General features: G+C 37.8%; 2 protein-coding genes across 2 annotated transcripts in view; both read right to left on the bottom strand.

The window, feature by feature from the left end:
• Positions 1-2586: 2586 nt before the first annotated feature.
• Positions 2587-17855, bottom strand: part of LOC111347268 (uncharacterized) — a 111013-nt gene continuing 95744 nt past the window's right edge. The window contains exons 9-11 of the mRNA XM_088739612.1: positions 5335-5434; positions 4293-4338; positions 2587-3529 (exon numbers count right to left, since the gene is read on the bottom strand). Coding sequence (XP_088595738.1) covers positions 3407-3529; positions 4293-4338; positions 5335-5434 — 269 coding nt within the window. The 3' untranslated portion in view covers positions 2587-3406. The remainder of the gene's footprint in view (positions 3530-4292; positions 4339-5334; positions 5435-17855) is intronic.
• On the bottom strand, positions 6040-17702 carry LOC148720650 (uncharacterized). Its single transcript, XM_088739613.1, has 7 exons — positions 17481-17702; positions 16679-16985; positions 15969-16031; positions 15200-15344; positions 8170-8211; positions 6989-7014; positions 6040-6100 (listed from the first exon to the last, which is right to left on the bottom strand). The coding sequence occupies exons 1-7, from the start codon at positions 17527-17529 to the stop codon at positions 6055-6057; spliced, it is 678 nt and encodes a 225-aa protein (XP_088595739.1). The 5' UTR covers positions 17530-17702; the 3' UTR covers positions 6040-6054.

The raw sequence follows: 17855 nt of genomic DNA, 5'->3' as shown, positions 1-17855 counted from the left end.
CAACTAACATTGGCCCCTATACTTCGGAAAAGGCTCCGATTGATTGCGGTGTTCCCCAAGGCTCTGTTCTGGGGCCTCTACTGTTTTTTTTTTTTGTATATAAATGACATAGAAAATTGTTCAGATAAGTTCAAGTTTTATTTATTTGCCGATGACACCAGTATCTTGTATGGTAGTAAAAACCTTAAATCCCTAGAATTAGAAGTAAACGTTGAGCTAACCAAGCTTTGTGAAGGGCTGACCGCAAACAAATTAACTCTAAATGCTAAGAAATCCAATTATGTCATATTTCGAAGTTATAGAAAGAAGCTATCTTTCCAACCAACGATAAATATCTTTGACATCGATAAAATGTCATATTCACCATTAGAATGCAAGGATTATGTAAAATATCTGGGCATACTCATTGACAAGAATCTTAACTGGAAAACTCATGTTCATCTCATTGCTCTGAAAATTAGCAAATCCATTGGTATGCTAGCTAAACCAAGACACTTTGTACCCCTTTCGATCATTGTCAAGTTATATCAGTCTCTTATTCTCCCCTACCTTACTTATGGAATTAGCTCGTGGGGTAAAGCGTTACAGTCACCTTTGGATAAGCTTCTCCTCCTTCAGAAGCGGGTAATTCGTTTAATTAACTTTTCTGCAAAGTGTGAACATGCTATTCCTTTGTTTGTTAATCTTAATATCCTGCCTGTTCATTTTCTTTATGTCGAATCTGTTTCTTTTTTAATGTATGATATTCAAAATAAACTAGCTTCGCTCTGTATTCAAAATCTATTTACCTCTGTCTCAGATATACATTCCTACAACACCAGATCAGCAACTACCAACAAATTTTTATGTCATGTCTTCTCGTCTGGAACAACTTAAGAATTCTTTTTCCCACTTTGGCGTGCAGCTATCGAATGCCTTACCTGACAGTATTAAAAATTCTACCCATAGAAATGTTTTAAAAAACAAATGCATGAAATAATTATTAATATCTTCAAACAACAGAACTTGTATCTTACACCATCGTCACTTCTTGAAATAATAAAAAATTTGTAAACCTCATCAATCCTCTAGCTACAAACAGTAAAGCGAAGTCTCTTCCTATTTTCCTGTTATTATTATCATTTAAATTAATTTACTATTTTCACTTTAAATTATCATTTATTGTAATTTGAACAGCCAATGTAATCTGAACTGCCAATTCGATATCTTTGTAAGTACCAGTGATAGCCTAACTTAATTATACCTACCCAACTCGACTAGTTTTTAACTAATTGTGAGTAGGCATTTCTCAAATTGTAATTGCAATTGTTGCAACTTACTTACTTACATACATACCTACATTACTTATTTACCTACCTACCAACCTACCTACCTACCTACATACATACATACTCTTATCGCTGAGACGAGTTCCCCCGGGTGGGTTTATTCATAATTTGATACGATTCGAGGCGATTGTTTATGTTTTTGTATCAAGGCCAGTACTTGGGTCTTGGAGGTAAACTTCGTTTTTAACTTTATGTACGACAAATGTAGATTGGATGGCGACTTCTTTGTTCGAAGTTTGGATGCCAGCGTGGAGGAGTGACTGGACTGTTTTCTTTTTTTCTTTTTCCTGACAAAATGGTGCCATTTCTCTCTTCTCTGGGCCTGTTTATTTCTGATTCTGATTTATGTTTTTTATCCATGAGAAAAGACTTTCCGCTAGCAGAGAACTTCCAAAAACAAAATGTGCAAATAGCATGAAATTGCCGCGAATGTTTCTCCAGTGCCTCGCCCATTTACGAGATTATGACACCTTCCTGATTTATTTACTTTTATTCGAAAACACGTTTTCATAACAAAGTCGGACGCTTTTCGAAATTTTCAAAGTTTTCTTTTTGTAAACGTTAGTTAAAATGTCTAATTTCAATCTAGTCCAATTAAAAAAAAATTTATATTTTTGGTTAAGGTGGAAAGTAACCTTAACACCGCGTCACACAACGCGTGACGCTTTCAAGAAATAATCTTTCGTTTTTCCCTGGAAACGTGAGCTTGGGCCACCTGTGGTTTGCGGAGTGCGAACAGGGAAACCCTATCAGCCGGTAACAATTTTGACACGTCTCCAGGTGGGGTAACCCGCCAAGCTGAGGTCGCATTCATGTTCACTTCAAGGAAAAGAGAAGTCCAAATTCATGCAATTTTTTTCACTGTAGATCAAATGTTTGTGTATTATAGAACAAACTTCCGTCATGTTTTTTTTCCTCGAAAGACAGTTTTCATCCAGAAAACGAAGGGTTTCTGGTGATAATTGGCTTGAGAGTTGACCGTGGTACGGCGGCTCAGAACTAGTATGTCAGCGGTTTTTTTGGGAAGCGTGTGACGTAAGTTATGGGGATGAAAGTAAAGAAGGCAAGATTCATGTTGTTATTGTTCCCCTGTACAGGCTCATTTGGAAGATCGCTGAGTAAAACTTGATGCCCACGGTTTGAAAGCCGCAACAGCGCGAAAATAAACTTTTAAAAATATATTCCTTTGCGGTAAGAACGAATAACAGCTAAAATCGAGAATTTCATCACTTTTGACTATCGAAAAAAATTAACACAATTTTGGGCTTCAGTTCTCATTTAATACATTTCTTGGCCGTCTCTTATGGAACTCCTTTTAGCAAAGAAACCTCGGGAACAATTAAGTCATATTTCTACTTTGACACTCCACATACTAATACACTGTATTCACATGCTATGCCGAAATGGAGACGTCGTACCGTCAAAAGCGGTTAACGCATAGAGCTATTGGCGAAAATCTTAGGGGAAAATAAATTGCATCTCAGTGATGGCAAAGCAAGCCCAAAACGGCAGAAATCGCCGAAAACCATAAGGGACAAGCATACGGCGTTAAATTCCCGCCAAAATTCAAGTTCTATTTTAAACAATCAAGTTTTAATTTCAAGTTTCAAGTTTTAACCTTGACAATTATCGCTATCATGCTCCTCCACCTCATCCAATAATTGTTAATGATTATCTTCAATCCCAATAGTTTTAAACGCGACATGTCGCCGTGAATTGATGTCACTCATGATCACCCATAACGCATTGAGGGCCACACGGGCTACTTTGCCCAACTCGAAAAAAGCGAGGAAGCTTTAATCTTCCTGCTTGCCTATGCGTTTTACTACATTTTCTTTTTTTAAAGTAATCAGTCGTCAAGCTTAACACACCAAAACAAAGTTCTCGCTCACATTCATGCACTACTAGCCTGAAATTGTCCGCCTCTTGGGCAGCACTCCCCTCAAGTTCTCCTACGGGAATTACCTTGCCCCCAAGGGGAACAGGCGCCCCTAAATCTCTTCAATTTATAGGGGTGCGTCTAAAAACCGTAAATAAAAATTCGGCACTGGATTGCACCCTCCCTTGTCTTGTGAATATCACGTGCTCTCGTTCATGATCTCATGTTCTATGTCAGCCAGTTGCCTCACGCACTGATCCCGTCGTTCTTTAATAGTCGCCACAATCTGGTCGTGTTCTTCAGGATATCTGACAAGATCCTCCTGCAATGAAAAGGTTGATCTTAAGAGCTAATTTGAGCAAAGGTACTTAACGGCACTTTCTAAACCCAGCACAACCTATGTACAACGGGAACTTTCAATTCAAGAGACACAAACTTTGGTCCTTACTGGGGAAATAAATGGTAACCTGTTACCTTCATTGAAGGGATACCCCTGTTCAAGGGACCCTTTTTGCATTCATAAGGGCGTACAGTGATTCGAAGTTCCATTGTAGTTGTTATCTTCATTTAAAGAAAACCTCTATTCAGGGGACACTTTTCATATTGACGAGGGTGTCCCCTGATTGGAGGTCCCATTGTATCTGTCACTATCATTCAAGGGACACCTCTGTGTAGGTGAAATTCTCTCACTCAAAAGATGTCCCCTGGATCGCTACGTTTGACAAGTGAGTCGTGTGTCAACTGTAATAATGCCATGATGACAGGGAGAGGTAATCCTGACCCTTTCACTCCATTGATCTTTTAAGTATTTCTCCTTATCATCTCCTATACAATTATTATGATGCAAGTTTGGAGAATTTGGTATTGAATCAACTAATAATCCAATAATTGATAGGACTATTTTTCTTTTTTTCTCATCTCTTGTCTGTTAGACATTGTATTGCGATTGTAAGGAGAAAATCTGTCTTGATCACTCATGGGAGTTAAGGGGAAAAAAAAAACTACAACCAAACAAATAAAATTTATCGTCACTCCCCCACCGTGGCTTAATTGTCGTGCTAGTGTGCGAGATATTATTTTTCTACCTGAAAACTGGCAGCTACTGGGGTAAGGCTCCGCGCCTCCTGGGAACTGTGAAGACGAAGGAAAAGAAACCAGAGCTTACACATACACAATGTAGTCAGCACTGTATGTAAAAATGAACGAATAATTACTTAAAAAGAACACCGTCAAATTTCTTTGATAAGCACAGTGTGCCATAGCTTATAAAGTAACATGGCTTGAAAATGTTAACGGTTTCCTTAATGTTAATTGTGCCGCTTGAGAATAATATTTGGAAAAAATAGCTGTTTACGTTTAAATCATCCTGAACTGCGAAACTATGCCCCTGCCAAACATGAAAAAAATCGCTATCCCAAAGAACAACAGGGTTAACAACGTACATGACTGAGAGTGGGAAAGTCAATGTTTTTAAGTTACACGTACATGGATGTCATTATGCATTAAGGTTCAAAATACTTCTGTAAAGTAATGTATTAAATAGACCAAGACAATTAGTGCTCTACACAACTGCTTTTAATTATTGGAATATGATGAACTTAATTATATACTTAACAATTATTCCATGGGCGCGTGTTGGATATGAGATGATAGATAGCCAAAAAGGCGTGTAGCACCCAGTTGGCTTCAATCCTCTCGTATCCAACAAGCACGAGTGGAATACTTGTTTTATTTAAAAAAAAAAAAAAAAAAGCCCCCCAAGATATTAGACAAATCTTTTCGACTTTATTTTGTAAGAAGAAACCAGATGTTACAAAGTACAGATATTAGATTATAATATATTGGCTCATACACCATAATGGCTAAGCCAATAAAAAGTCTTGAATTGCATTATCCAATGATCCAGTTTTTAATAAAATGATATAATTATACGGACAATCACATGACTGCAGTCAAAGGTGTGCTAACCAATAGAATACAAATTATCTAATTAGCTGTGGCATTTATCCAAAAAGAAAAAAAAAGGCTACAGATGTCATTCTTATTTTGCAGGTGGTAATCAATGCAATTAAATAATGAATGGAAAAAAAAAAAAAAACAGAGAATTTGTTTGAGATCATCACTTACAAATCATATCCCTCAACTGTGTCTTTGGCCATGTCTCTCAAGTAGTTGATATCATGCTGGTATCGTACCACTAAGGAAGACCCCTTAGGGTTTCCAATGCCTAAAATGAAAAAAAAAAAAAAAAGTAATTTGAGAACAAAGTTCTTCCAGTGACACATCAACTTATTACTCGGGGCTTTTAACATTTTTTTTCTAGATAAAAAAGATGCAAAAGAGGTCCCAAGGTTCCTTTTCCTGAGGGAGGTTTTAGGGTGTGCTCCCTATACATACATACATACATACATACATACATACATACATCCCCATAGGGGCTTTTTAGGGCCAACACCCACCTATCTTACCCCTTTCTGATGACGTCATGGACAGTTAAAGGAAAAACACCCTGATCCACAGGGTGTCCAATTAGGGTCTCTCCTGTTTGGCCCTATTGAGGACGTTCTTGACAGTATGTACTATGAGATCAATGGAGACATGGTCAGGGACGCCGCCCTGAACTACCATGAGTGATCAAGACCGATCTTCTTACCGTATCAATACAATATCAAGCAGACAAGTCACAAGAAGAAAGAAAATATCAATTTGGAAATAGCTAGTTGATCCAATAGTAAATTCTCAGAACTTACATCATAAGAATTGTATAACAGACAGTAAAGAGAGTTACTAAATGGATCTTGAGAGTGATGGGGTTAATGTGAAAAATCATGTTATTTATCCATGTACTTACTCATGTGAGGAGAGACTTGGCTCTGTTTTCACAATGTCACTTCTTAAAAAAAAAAAAAAAATCTTATGTTACTTAAAAAGTCAAGAAAAAACTGTTACCAGAGACTTGCCTACGTTGAAAGGTTTACAAACTCCTTTAACTACTGGTATACCACAGAAAAACATCTATTCAAATGTTTCTGACGGTCTCCATGGCCACAAACTATAGTTAAAAATCCTGTTTATGATCATTTCTCATAAGCAAACATGTTTCAAATGTACCTGGCCTATGATTGGCTTTATTCAAAAGTGTGCAGGGGATTTAGACTGGCAAGCACAGATAAGTTTGCTCCCTCTAGGGTGTGTTGTTCACCTTCTTATAGAGAGCTCAGGTGGGGGACACAGTGGCCTTTTAGCCAGTGCACTAAATTCTGGGTCAAGAGCTCCGTGTTTGAGACCTGACTGGGCCATTGCAATGTGTTCTTAGGTAAAACACTTAATTTTCACAGTGTCTCTCTACCGAGGAGTGTTAATGGGTTTGGGTGAACTGTCAGGGATGGGTGATGAAATGCTATGGTTCACCTTGCAATGGACTAATGAATAAAGGCTGAAAGTTTCTAAAGAAACTGTGGTGTTGCATCAGTGGGGGTAACTAGGTAATTTGGTTGTATCAACTAAGTTTAAATTGTAAATTGGCCACCGCAATGAGTTAAACGACCGACATCCTATCCAGGGGGAAGTTCATTCATACTTCTAGTTGCTTTATGCTTTGAAAACCTGGATCAGATCTAGCTGAAGGGGCCATTTGGCTCAAGTGCAAACTTTACCATAGAGTAGGTTAAAATCTATTTCATCAGTTGCGTGAAAAGAGCTTCAATTAAAAACTCTACTAAACCTGAATTGTAATTGTCATTTGTTAAATTTATTCCATAAGACAAACAAAACAGTGGACCTGTGCTTGCATCTTCTCTCCTCCTCCTGAGAAAAAAAATTCAACAAAATAATGAAAAACTAGTTTGCAACAACAGAGAGATTTAACATATTTCTAAGCGCTTCCTCTAAATAACCCACGAGAGGGACTTGTTTTGTCAAGTAGAGGCAACATTTTACCATTGAAGACTTGAGGTTCTAGCTCATAACCTGATTGCTACATGTACAAGTACAAGAGTGATACACAAAAATGAATTGATAAGCTATAGGGGAATCCTTGTTTACAATATTTGCCTCATTAGCATAAGCAATTCAGTTTCTGATGGAGCTAAAAATAAATCAGTTCTGAATATCGAAAGGTCAAAGTATGATTAACTCGGCCAATGAATACAAGCCTGATGCATTAAATACTTTTTGTGCAACACGGGTTTAAAAACTCAAAATTTTACATAGAATGTAGGAGCTCATTAGCACTTTTGCCACCCAGTGATTTTGCAGTTTTTGATGGACTATTTCTCCTTAAATATTACACCCAAAGAGCTAAAAATTTCACAATGTACTAAGGTTTTCTAGCTTCTAGCTTCTAGCTAAAGAGCTGCCTGAAGTCAATTTGTATCTAACATGCTTCCTTCTTTACGCAGAGCCGTATGCAAATGAGCAAAAATGTAAACAATGACGTCAGCATGAATCTGCCTATATGTACAAATAAACACAAGAGATGTACACGAAACTATTTCAACTTAATTATTGGGCAAATTCCAAGTTCGTGGCATGTCATTAAGAGAGTTCTATGCACAAAGTATTTTAATCCCCTGGAGTATTTACAGTTTACTTTATATGACTACCAGCATCTAATTTCTCCTTACATTATCACCCCTGAATCACACATTAAGTTCATGAGAATATAGGAAATAATCTCCAACTAAAGATGCTCTTGATTGTTTTAAACAAATTCTCCTTGTCAGCACCTCAGGAAATGTATAGAGAACAGTATGGAGAATATGCATACTGATGTTAGGGTGAAGAGGGTTAATTAAAATGCTTTTCAAACATTGAAATAAATGTTGTGTGCAGCTCAGTGGTTGAGCATCTTAATTTACCAGTTGTCAAAAGACAAGGCATGTGATCAGAAGTTTAAAATAATAATCATTATTTTCTTTGTAACAAAGGTGCATGTCAAAAAACATTATTTTTTCATCATACCTCAACAAATGACTGGAATCTTGGTTTTGGGGGCTTGTATTTCTATAAACAATAAAAAGAATTTAATAAAAGCACTGACAGGATATCTACAGCTACCAACACCTACGTTACAAATGACTTACTCAGAACATTACTACGAACACATCCCCATTTAAAACTGTACTTCACCATTTAAAAATGTACTTGACATTTGAGGTATCTTAGTTCCTGAATGAGCCAATCAGATCTCAAATGCATTTTTAATGAGTTCTCTCGGAACTAAGTTCCTGTGTCAACCAATCAGATTTGGTTTGCAAAATGGACTTTGCTCTTTAGGAACTAAGTTCCTCAATAAACCAATGACATGGAAGAATACATGACATGACATTTCTAAATTAAGGTTTGCCTATTTTATTTATGTCAGCACTAAATAGAGCAGACAGCAATGTTACACTTTGGAAATGAGTCGAATACACAATGGTCTACACGGCAACGAAAAGGCATCTGATACTGTACAATTCTGTAAAAAATGCCACAACGGTTTTGCCGCGCTTTTTACCAGCGCTAATACATAATCTTATTAGAAGTTTTCTTGTTTAGTATCGCTAAGTATTTTTACAAGTTGTACCGTAATTTGACGAGCCCGCAGGGCGTGTGAAAATACAAAAAAAGGAGTAAAAATACTCAGCGATACTATGCAAAAAAACGGCTAATAAGTGATTTATTATCCAACACGCCAAACTGTTATCTACGTTGTTCAGTACGGGTGAATTTCGCGGATGTTTGTTTACGGGGAATGCGTGACAGAAGTATGCGAAGCGGTACCAAACTGACGCGTTGTTTTGTTGCTGTTTCTATTTTCTTCAATGAATTAAAGGAAGAACTTTCCTGGACGTCGAGCTGTTCTTCTTCGTTTGATTCATCTACTAAACTTGGATCTATATTTGCCAGCCATTCTGACTCTTCGTCGTCGGATATTTGATTCAAATTGTCTACCGTTTTGTTTTTCGGCATTTAACTACAAATCCACCATTCTTCGCTTGCGCGATGCGAGAAAATCTGTTTAACCGATGCTGTAGATTACAAATACCGGGTGACATTTGTACTCAACCAATCGTTTTCTACCATTTTCAACGCTGTAGTGTAGGTATAAAGAGCAGAAATTTCCTCTCCTACGATTCAAATGCATTGTTTATTTTGTTTCGGAAAAGTATTTTGCTACGCTTCAATGATCTCGTCTCGGATTGGTCAAAAACTGACAGGTGTATTCATGCGTGGAAATGAACTAACAGTTACGAAATGAGATGAAATCGGCGTTGAGTTTTTTGTTTTCCTCTTCTCTCTCGGGAGTTAAAAAATTCCATTCCCAAAGGAAAATGAGGCAGATCTTCATCGGCTTATTCGCTTGTTGCCATGCCTAGTCTAACATTTTTACGGAAGTTGTAGCCGGTTTTTAATGAAAAATGCCGAAGTCACTCGCGCGAAAAACAAAGTGTCGCGAGGCATTTGACATCACTAGCGTGAATCAGTGGGAAGCACGCTCGCGCAATGATTGAGTTTGATTGCACGACTCTTGCAAGCTATGTTATGATAAGCAACATAAACCGGTCTAAAAACTTATCGCAAGAGCAACATTACCGGGGGAGACTGTTTTGACTTGTGTACATCACCATTTCAAAATGTACTTGACATTAAAGGTAACTTAGTTCCTGAATGAGCCAATCAGATCTCAAATACAATTTTCATGTGGTCTTTGGGAACTAAGTTCCTGTGTCAACCAATCATATTTGGTTTGTAATATCAACTTTGTTCTTTAGGAACTAAGTTCCTCAACAAACCAATAACATGGAAGAATATATGACATGTTATTTCTAAACTTTAAGGTTTGCCTGTTTTATTCATGTGAATACTAAATAGAACAGACAACAATTAACGATTGGTTCGTACGCGAGCGTGCGTTCATCGAGATACGAAGCACGCGGGAAGTTTGGAGAGCACGAAAGATGCCTAAGGCCCGGTTCAGACGCCGAACTTTTCATGAGCCGAACTCAATTCGAATTTGGACCGATCCAAATTAACAAAAGTACGCCCGCTGATTCAGACGCCGTTCTTTTCTGCCGTTCCAAATTCAGTTCCAGTAAAACCAGTCAAACTGCTTGCAAAACACATTACAACAATTTATGCATTAGGATCGGCACATGAAAAGTACGGCGTCTGAATTAAAGCCGTTCAAAGGCGTTCTACAGGCGAAATTCTCGGCCAAGCCAGGCGGGAAGAACGGGTAAGCCGTTCCAAATTGAAATAGCCGTTCCAAATTGATGCAGACGCCGATCTTTTCATATACTTAATTCAAGGAATTAGGTTCGGCTCATGAAAAGATCGGCCTCTGAACCGGGCCTAAGAGTTGCTCGAGGCGTATTGCCGTGAGTGCATGGTTTTCCCGCGCTTTTTATCAGCGCCGATATAGTTAAAAAGCGATCATATAAGTAATGTCTATCCGGCGGTTTTCATGTCAAAATTAACTTGCCAATTCTCTTCTTTCGTTGTACAAAACTTTGTACCGGCAATGATAAAGAACATACAATCAAATTACACAGTTTATAACATGGCCGGTGAAATTTTGCATCCGAATTCCGAAGCGAATAACGGACAACACTATCTTAGAAGTGTTTGTTCAGTGAAGTGAATCGTGACGGCGCTGATGCTGTGTCCCGTTTCCCGTTGTTTTTCTCTTTTTCTACCTCAGTTAAGAACTCTAGTCAAAGGGAAAAGGTCGCAAAATTGTCTTCGTTTTGGGATTGGTGGGCCGAGGCTGTATTTTTATTCATTATTGTCGCGAAATATAATATTTTTCTCCGTGTTCACAAATTCGCCGCTCGCAGAAAAAAAAATTTCTGGCGAAGCCATTTGCGCGCGCCAACAGCGTGCGCTATCGAGATCTGGAGCACGCTTACAGATACTGAGTTTGATTGCGCAGCTCTGCTATATGTTAGAAATTCAATTTATAACATAGCTAGTAGATTTGTCTAATCAAAAGCGCGAGCGTGCTTCATATTCCTATTGTGCACGCTCATGACGTCAGCAAACAAGTCCCTCGAGAAAAAAAATTTTTTCGCGCGAGTGACTTTTGATCAGCCTTTTTCATTAAAAAATGGGGAAAACTTCCGTAAAAAAGTTAAACTAGACATGGCAAAAAGCGAACAAGCCGATAAAGATCTGCCTACTTTTTCATAGGGAATGGATTTAACTTTCGAGAAAGAACCCAGAGAAAGGGAAAACAAAACAATCGATGGTTTCATCTAGTTTCCCAACTCCAACTTCATTCCCATACATGAATTCACCTGTCACTTTTTGACCAATCTGAGACAAGATCATTGAAGCATAGCGAAATACTTTTCCGAAACAAAATAAACGACACAATTAAGCGTGGGAGAGGGAATTTCTGCCCATTATACAAAAACTACAGCGTTGAAAATGTTATAAAACAATTGGTTCATACGTCAGCTGTGCGTTCATCGAGATATGAAGCACTTGGGAAGTTTGGAGAGCACTCAAGAAGCTAGAGTTGCTCGAGGCGTAGCAGAGAGCAACTCTTAGGCATCTTTCGTGCTCTCCAAACTTCCTGCGTGCTTCATATCTCGATGAACGCACGCTGACGTATGAACCAATCGTTAATTGTTGTCTGTTCTATTTAGTATTCACATGAATAAAACAGGCAAACCTTAAAGTTTAGAAATGACATGTCATATATTCTTCCATGTTATTGGTTTGTTGAGGAACTTAGTTCCTAAAGAACAAAGTTGATATTACAAACCAAAAATGATTGGTTGACACAGGAAATTAGTTCCCAAAGACCACATGAAAATTGTATTTGAGATCTGATTGGCTCATTCAGGAACTAAGTTACCTTTAATGTCAAGTACATTTTGAAATGGTGATGTACACAAGTCAAAACAGTCTCCCCCGGTAATGTTGCTCTTGCGATAAGTTTTTAGACCGGTTTATGTTGCTTATCATAACATAGCTTGTAAGGGCCTGATTACATGAGCCGAGCTGGCCCGGTTAGCCGGGGCTAATTTCTTTTGTTTTCACGCTTTGGCGCACACCAAAACGAAAGAAAGCAGCCCGGCTAATAGGGCCAGCCCGGCTTATGTAATCAGGCCCTAAGAGCCGTGCAATCAAACTCAATTATTGCGCGAGCGTGCTTCCCACTGATTCACGCTAGTGATGTCAAATGCCTCGCGACACTTTGTTTTTCGCGCGAGTGACTTCGGCATTTTTCATTACGGTGGCCAATTTACCATTTCAACTTTGTTGATATATCCAAATTATTTTTCATTAAAAACCGGCTAAAACTTCCCTAAAAATGTTAGACTACACATGGCAACAAGCGAATAAGCCGATGAAGATCTGCCTAATTTCCCTTTGGGAATGGATTTTTTTAACTCCCGAGAGAGAAGAGGAAAACAAAAAAACTCAACGCCGATTTCATCTCATTTCGCAACTGTAAGTTCATTTCCACGCATGAATACACCTGTCAGTTTTTGACCAATCCGAGACGAGATCATTGAAGCGTAGCAAAATACTTTTCCGAAACAAAATAAACAACGCATTTGAATCGTAGGAGAGGAAATTTCTGCCCTTTATACATACACTACAGCGTTGAAAATGTTTGAAAACGATTGGTTGAGTACAAATGTCACCTGGTATTTGTAATCTACAGTATCGGTTAAACAGATTTTCTCGCATCGCGCAAGCGAAGAATGGTGGATTTGTAGTTAAATGACTAAAAACAAAACGGCAGACAATTTGAATCAAATATCCGACGACGAAGAGTCAGAATGGCTGGCAAATATAGATTCAAGTTTACCAGATGAATGAAACGAAGAAGAACAGCTCGTCGTCCAGGAAAGTTCTTCCTTTAATTCATTGAAGAAAATAGAAACAGCAACAAAACAACGCGTCAGTTTGGTACGGCTTCGCATACTTCTGTCACGCATTCCCCGTAAATAAATATCCGCGAAATTCACCCGCACTGAACAACGTAGATAACAGTTTGGCGTGTTGGATAATAAATCACTTATTAGCCGTTTTTTTGCATAGTATCGCTGAGTATTTTTACTCCTTTTTTGTATTTTCACACGCCCTGCGGGCTCGTCAAATTACGGTACAACTTGTAAAAATACTTAGCGATACTAAACAAGAAAACTTCTAATAAGATTATGTATTAGCGCTGGTAAAAAGCGCGGCAAAACCGTTGTGGCATTTTTACAGAATTGTATAGTATCAGATGCCTTTTCGTTGCCGTGTAGACCATCGTGTATTCGACTCATTTTCAAAGTGTAACATTGTTGTCTGCTCTATTTAGTGTTGACATAAATAAAATAGGCAAACCTTAATTTAGAAATGTCATGTCATGTATTCTTCCATGTCATTGGTTTATTGAGGAACTTAGTTCCTAAAGAGCAAAGTCCATTTTGCAAACCAAATCTGATTGGTTGACACAGGAACTTAGTTCCGAGAGAACTCATTAAAAATGCATTTGAGATCTGATTGGCTCATTCAGGAACTAAGATACCTCAAATGTCAAGTACATTTTTAAATGGTGAAGTACATTTTTAAATGGGGATGTGTTTACGGTAAGCCAAGCAAACCAGAACAACGTACATGTACAATTAAACACTGCTAATGGAATAAAAGTGATCACTCACAACTGACTTGTACTTAGTCAGTCTTAGAGTGGAAAAACATGATAGCAAAATTGAGCAATCAGCTTTCATGAACCCTGGTCTCTGCGGCATGAAATGATGACGAGTATTCTACCTCCTCCTAGATGGGATGCTAATCTATCCCCAGCACCCCCTCCCACCATGAGTGACCAAGACAGATTTTCTCCCTACAACAGCAATACAATGTCAAACAGACTAGTGACAAGAATAAAGAAAAATATCAAATAACGGCTGAACACAGTTTTTGAAACCTTTGTTTCTTTCACCATTTTCTCTAAAACTCTTGATCTCTTGATCGCCAAAACTGGCAGCAAGTTAACAATACAAACTTTGTTTTTTCGATAGCTAAGATACGCTCATTGCCTTTGTTCAACACGTTAAACTGACTTCCCTTCTATCAAGAGGCGTACGTCAACAGATGCACATTAATTCTCAAGAGAATGCTCGATAAAATACCAGAACACCTGAAATCTCTGCTTCAACTGAATTCTGATGTTCACTCCAGAAATACCCATTAAAGCAATCTAAACCTATGCTGCCCCAAATATAACAACCCTACTGAAAGGGGATGAATGTTCACAGTTAGATCCCTCAAAGACTGGAATAATTTAGAGAAAACGCTCAGAAACTCTAAGGACACAAAAAAGTTTCAAAAAGAGACTAATAAACACTCTTTTAAAAAGCCAGATAGAAACTAACAATTTCAGTGCGTCATTTTAGATTCTTTGTTAATTAATGATTTTCTGTAATAGAATAACACTTAATAGTATTGTATATGTTGTAGTTCAATTTTTTCTTTGGTTTATATAATTTTTTTTAAACTGGTTTAGAATTTTCAAACTGGTTTAAAATTTTTAAGCGCACAGCTCATTCTTATTTATTTGATGTTTTACATGTAAAATGTACTCTGTATAAAATAAAATTGTGTTTTTAAGGTGTCCACATTTTAACAAATGTGCAATTTACCATTCAATCGCAATTTTATACTTACTACACATGTGCTGCATTTAACTGGGTTCTTTCAGTAATGACGAAAAAGCTGGCATTTGCTGGGTTCTTTGCACCATTAACATTTCTAACATGTCTTTGCAATAAAAGAATGATTAAAGCCCTCAATACACTGCACCAACTATAGAGAAAAATAGCACAGATAGTGCGGATACTTGTTGAGTAAATAAAAATTAATGACCGCTCTATTGACGGCATGTTTGTGTTTTGCAATCCTTGTGCGTGCGCTGAATTGTATCAGCAAAAGCGCACTCGAAAACTGTGTTCAGCCACCATGTCTCCCACAACATCACCTCTCTATGCATATACTGTACCTTAACTTGCGGTGCTGGAGTAAAGATCAACAGATCATCAGGCAGCTGAGCAGGTGGTACAGCAGGTAGCTTATCCCACACACACTCCTCTGACTGCATGCATGGCAGGAATACAAAGCTGTGTTTGGGTGTAAGTTGTGTTGGCCTGTTGACAGAACAAGAACAGGCAGATAAGCACTCTTTTATATCGTTTACACCTTTTTCAAAATTTTTTTAAGTTTTTTAACAAAACACTAAATTTGTTTTTTTTTTTGGCATAAGTATTCAACTTCAATTTATAGAGTACAGGGAGGGAAATAGTAAATTCACTTGATATGGAACACTATTTTTGTTGTAGCTTACTGAAAAATCATTCAGTGATTTTTCCAATGAAAATGGTAAAAGTATATACATTTGTAAAAAAAATAATAATTACCCTGGCCTAAACAAAAATCCTAACCAGTAAACAAGCTTCATTTGTCAAATTATTGGTAGGTATATAAGGATGCCATACATGGTGGGATTCAAACTCATTTCCAAGGTAAGTTTAAAGTTTTTGAAACTAGCTTGACTTTTAATTTTCTTTGTTCAAGATTGTTTTTTCTCTTTAAGATCTGAAACAAAGGGGAAAATTTGATTCGATCTAAATTTTTGCAACAAGAAAAAAATTGGAGTCTCAATGAACACACTGTACATGGACATCTATCTTGCATTGACAACAAAGCTCAGCATGTGAGATCACAGGAAACCAAATATTTTGAAGAGAAAACAAAACAATATGTGCACTCACCAGTTATTTGGCACATCTTCTGTCAGCCACTCTTGTAAAATTGTAATGTTTTTGGGCAAACACCTGTACATATTATTCAAAGGACAAAACACTTACTGTCAGCAATAATTCTGGTGTTGACGCTTCAACTCCTTGGAGTGACCAGCATCTAATTTCCCCTCACAATATCTTCCCTGAATTACATTTACATTTTTACATTTATATAGCACAGACTTCTATGTGAATATATTCAGTCATGCTTAACAGTATCGTAAGGTTGAGATCGGACGTCAGCATTTTTATAAAGCGCCTCTGGCAGCCGCTTAAGTCCATGTAGTGAACCCACCTTCCCACCCATCCCACCCCATGAAGGACATCCACTACACAGTAATCTCGTGCATGGGAAATTTACAGCTCCTACCCCTAACTGTGCAAGAGATGGGACCTACAGCTTTATGTCTTATCCGAGAAGATGAAGCAATGTGAGTGAAGCGTCTTGCTTAAGGACACAAGCTCTGGATTGTCAAACAAATTCTCCTTGTCAACACCTTAGGAAATGTTTAAAGAAGAGTATGGAGAATATAAATACTGATGTTAAAATGTGAAGGGTTGAGGTAATCTACAGTTTATGAGGCATTAAGCTACATTTACTACAAACTTAGAATTCTCTTGACAAGTGAAAATTTAATGGCCTACACTACTTCAATTTAAAACAATTTGTGTAACCTCACCTGTCTTTGTACACTGAGGGGACAGCATCAGAATCACAGCTCAGTTCCTCTTTCATTTTAACTGTGCCACTGTCAGATTCTTTGTTCTCTAAGGGAGCTGGTCTGTTCAATGCAGCATGTCCAGAAAATGGCCTCCATGGAAGGCGTGATCTCTGCCTTACATTTGTCTTCTCACCAACTCTCTCTGTAGTTATTTCAGCCTTGGCACTGAGTGGACAAGGTTTTATTCCAGACTGAGGTAATGGCCCTCTGGAACTGGCAGTGAAAACACCATGCTGGGCTGCAGTGGGTGGTCTTTGGATGCTCACTTTAATTAAATTTAAATACAAAAACAACAGCAAAATCTCACATCTGTTTTTATCGATGTATAAGATATTCCATCCCTAAACCACAGTGTTTACCTTACAAGACTTCTTTAAAACAACAAAATGACTACAAAAACAACAAATATTGACAACAATATCAACAACATTTATATATATCTTTGCAATTAAAAAGGTACCACCAAGAAACAAATTGATCCACTCTGCTATACTGTTATCTTCCCGTACATAAATCCTTTACGCCCTTACATCAGTGTGCATATTCTCCATTCTCTTTTCTAAACAGTCCGATGCATGCCTACACGTAATAATAGCATCGGTGAATCTTGTTAGAAGTCTAGAGCTACTTTACTTTCTGATCATTTCCGTTATTCTCATAACCCTTATGTTTGAATCAGCTTTGTTAGTTTATGGAGAGATTTGCTGCTTGTCATTCTTAGGAATTCATGGGTTAACCAACTAAAGTCCGATTAAAATACCTTTCGAGTTGTATAGACCTCTAGCGATCTCATAAGCTTCAGAATCCATACTTCAGTCGCTACATTGTAGCTTTGACTTCGTTACAACCAAATCATCCACATTACAGCGCTTGAACATTCTGTTTGAACCATCAACCATCAGTTCTGATAACAATTATAGTTTCATGTTACACTAGACATCAAGCGTCCGCCATGTTGTATTTCAGGGACTTGAAAGACCCCGGTGACTAGTGGCCTCAGTTGGTTATTGGCGTAAGCACTCTCCTTGTGTATCGTTGAGGAAGTTCAGGCTGAAAATCGTCTTTTTATCCCATCCCCCTTAAAAAAAATCGATTTCTCTGACATGAGAAGACACAAGTGCTTTGCACTGACGCA

Source organism: Stylophora pistillata, chromosome 11 (genome assembly GCF_964205215.1).
Source record: "Stylophora pistillata chromosome 11, jaStyPist1.2, whole genome shotgun sequence".
Lineage (NCBI taxonomy): Eukaryota > Metazoa > Cnidaria > Anthozoa > Scleractinia > Pocilloporidae > Stylophora > Stylophora pistillata.
The sequence above is the reverse complement of the archived record's forward strand: the minus strand, read 5'-3'. Positions and strand labels throughout refer to the sequence as shown.

Bases quoted from the DNA above. Each gene is read 5' to 3' on its own strand.
- LOC148720650 (XM_088739613.1), bottom strand. From the start codon at position 17,529: ATGGATTCTGAAGCTTATGAGATCGCTAGAGGTCTATACAACTCGAAA. The intron at 7,015-8,169 runs GTATGATGAAAA...TTTTTTTCTCAG, and splicing joins GATTCCAGTCATTTGTTGAG to GAGGAGGAGAGAAGATGCAA. The intron at 6,101-6,988 runs GTCCACTGTTTT...TTTTTTTTTAAG, and splicing joins GAGAGAAGATGCAAGCACAG to AAGTGACATTGTGAAAACAG.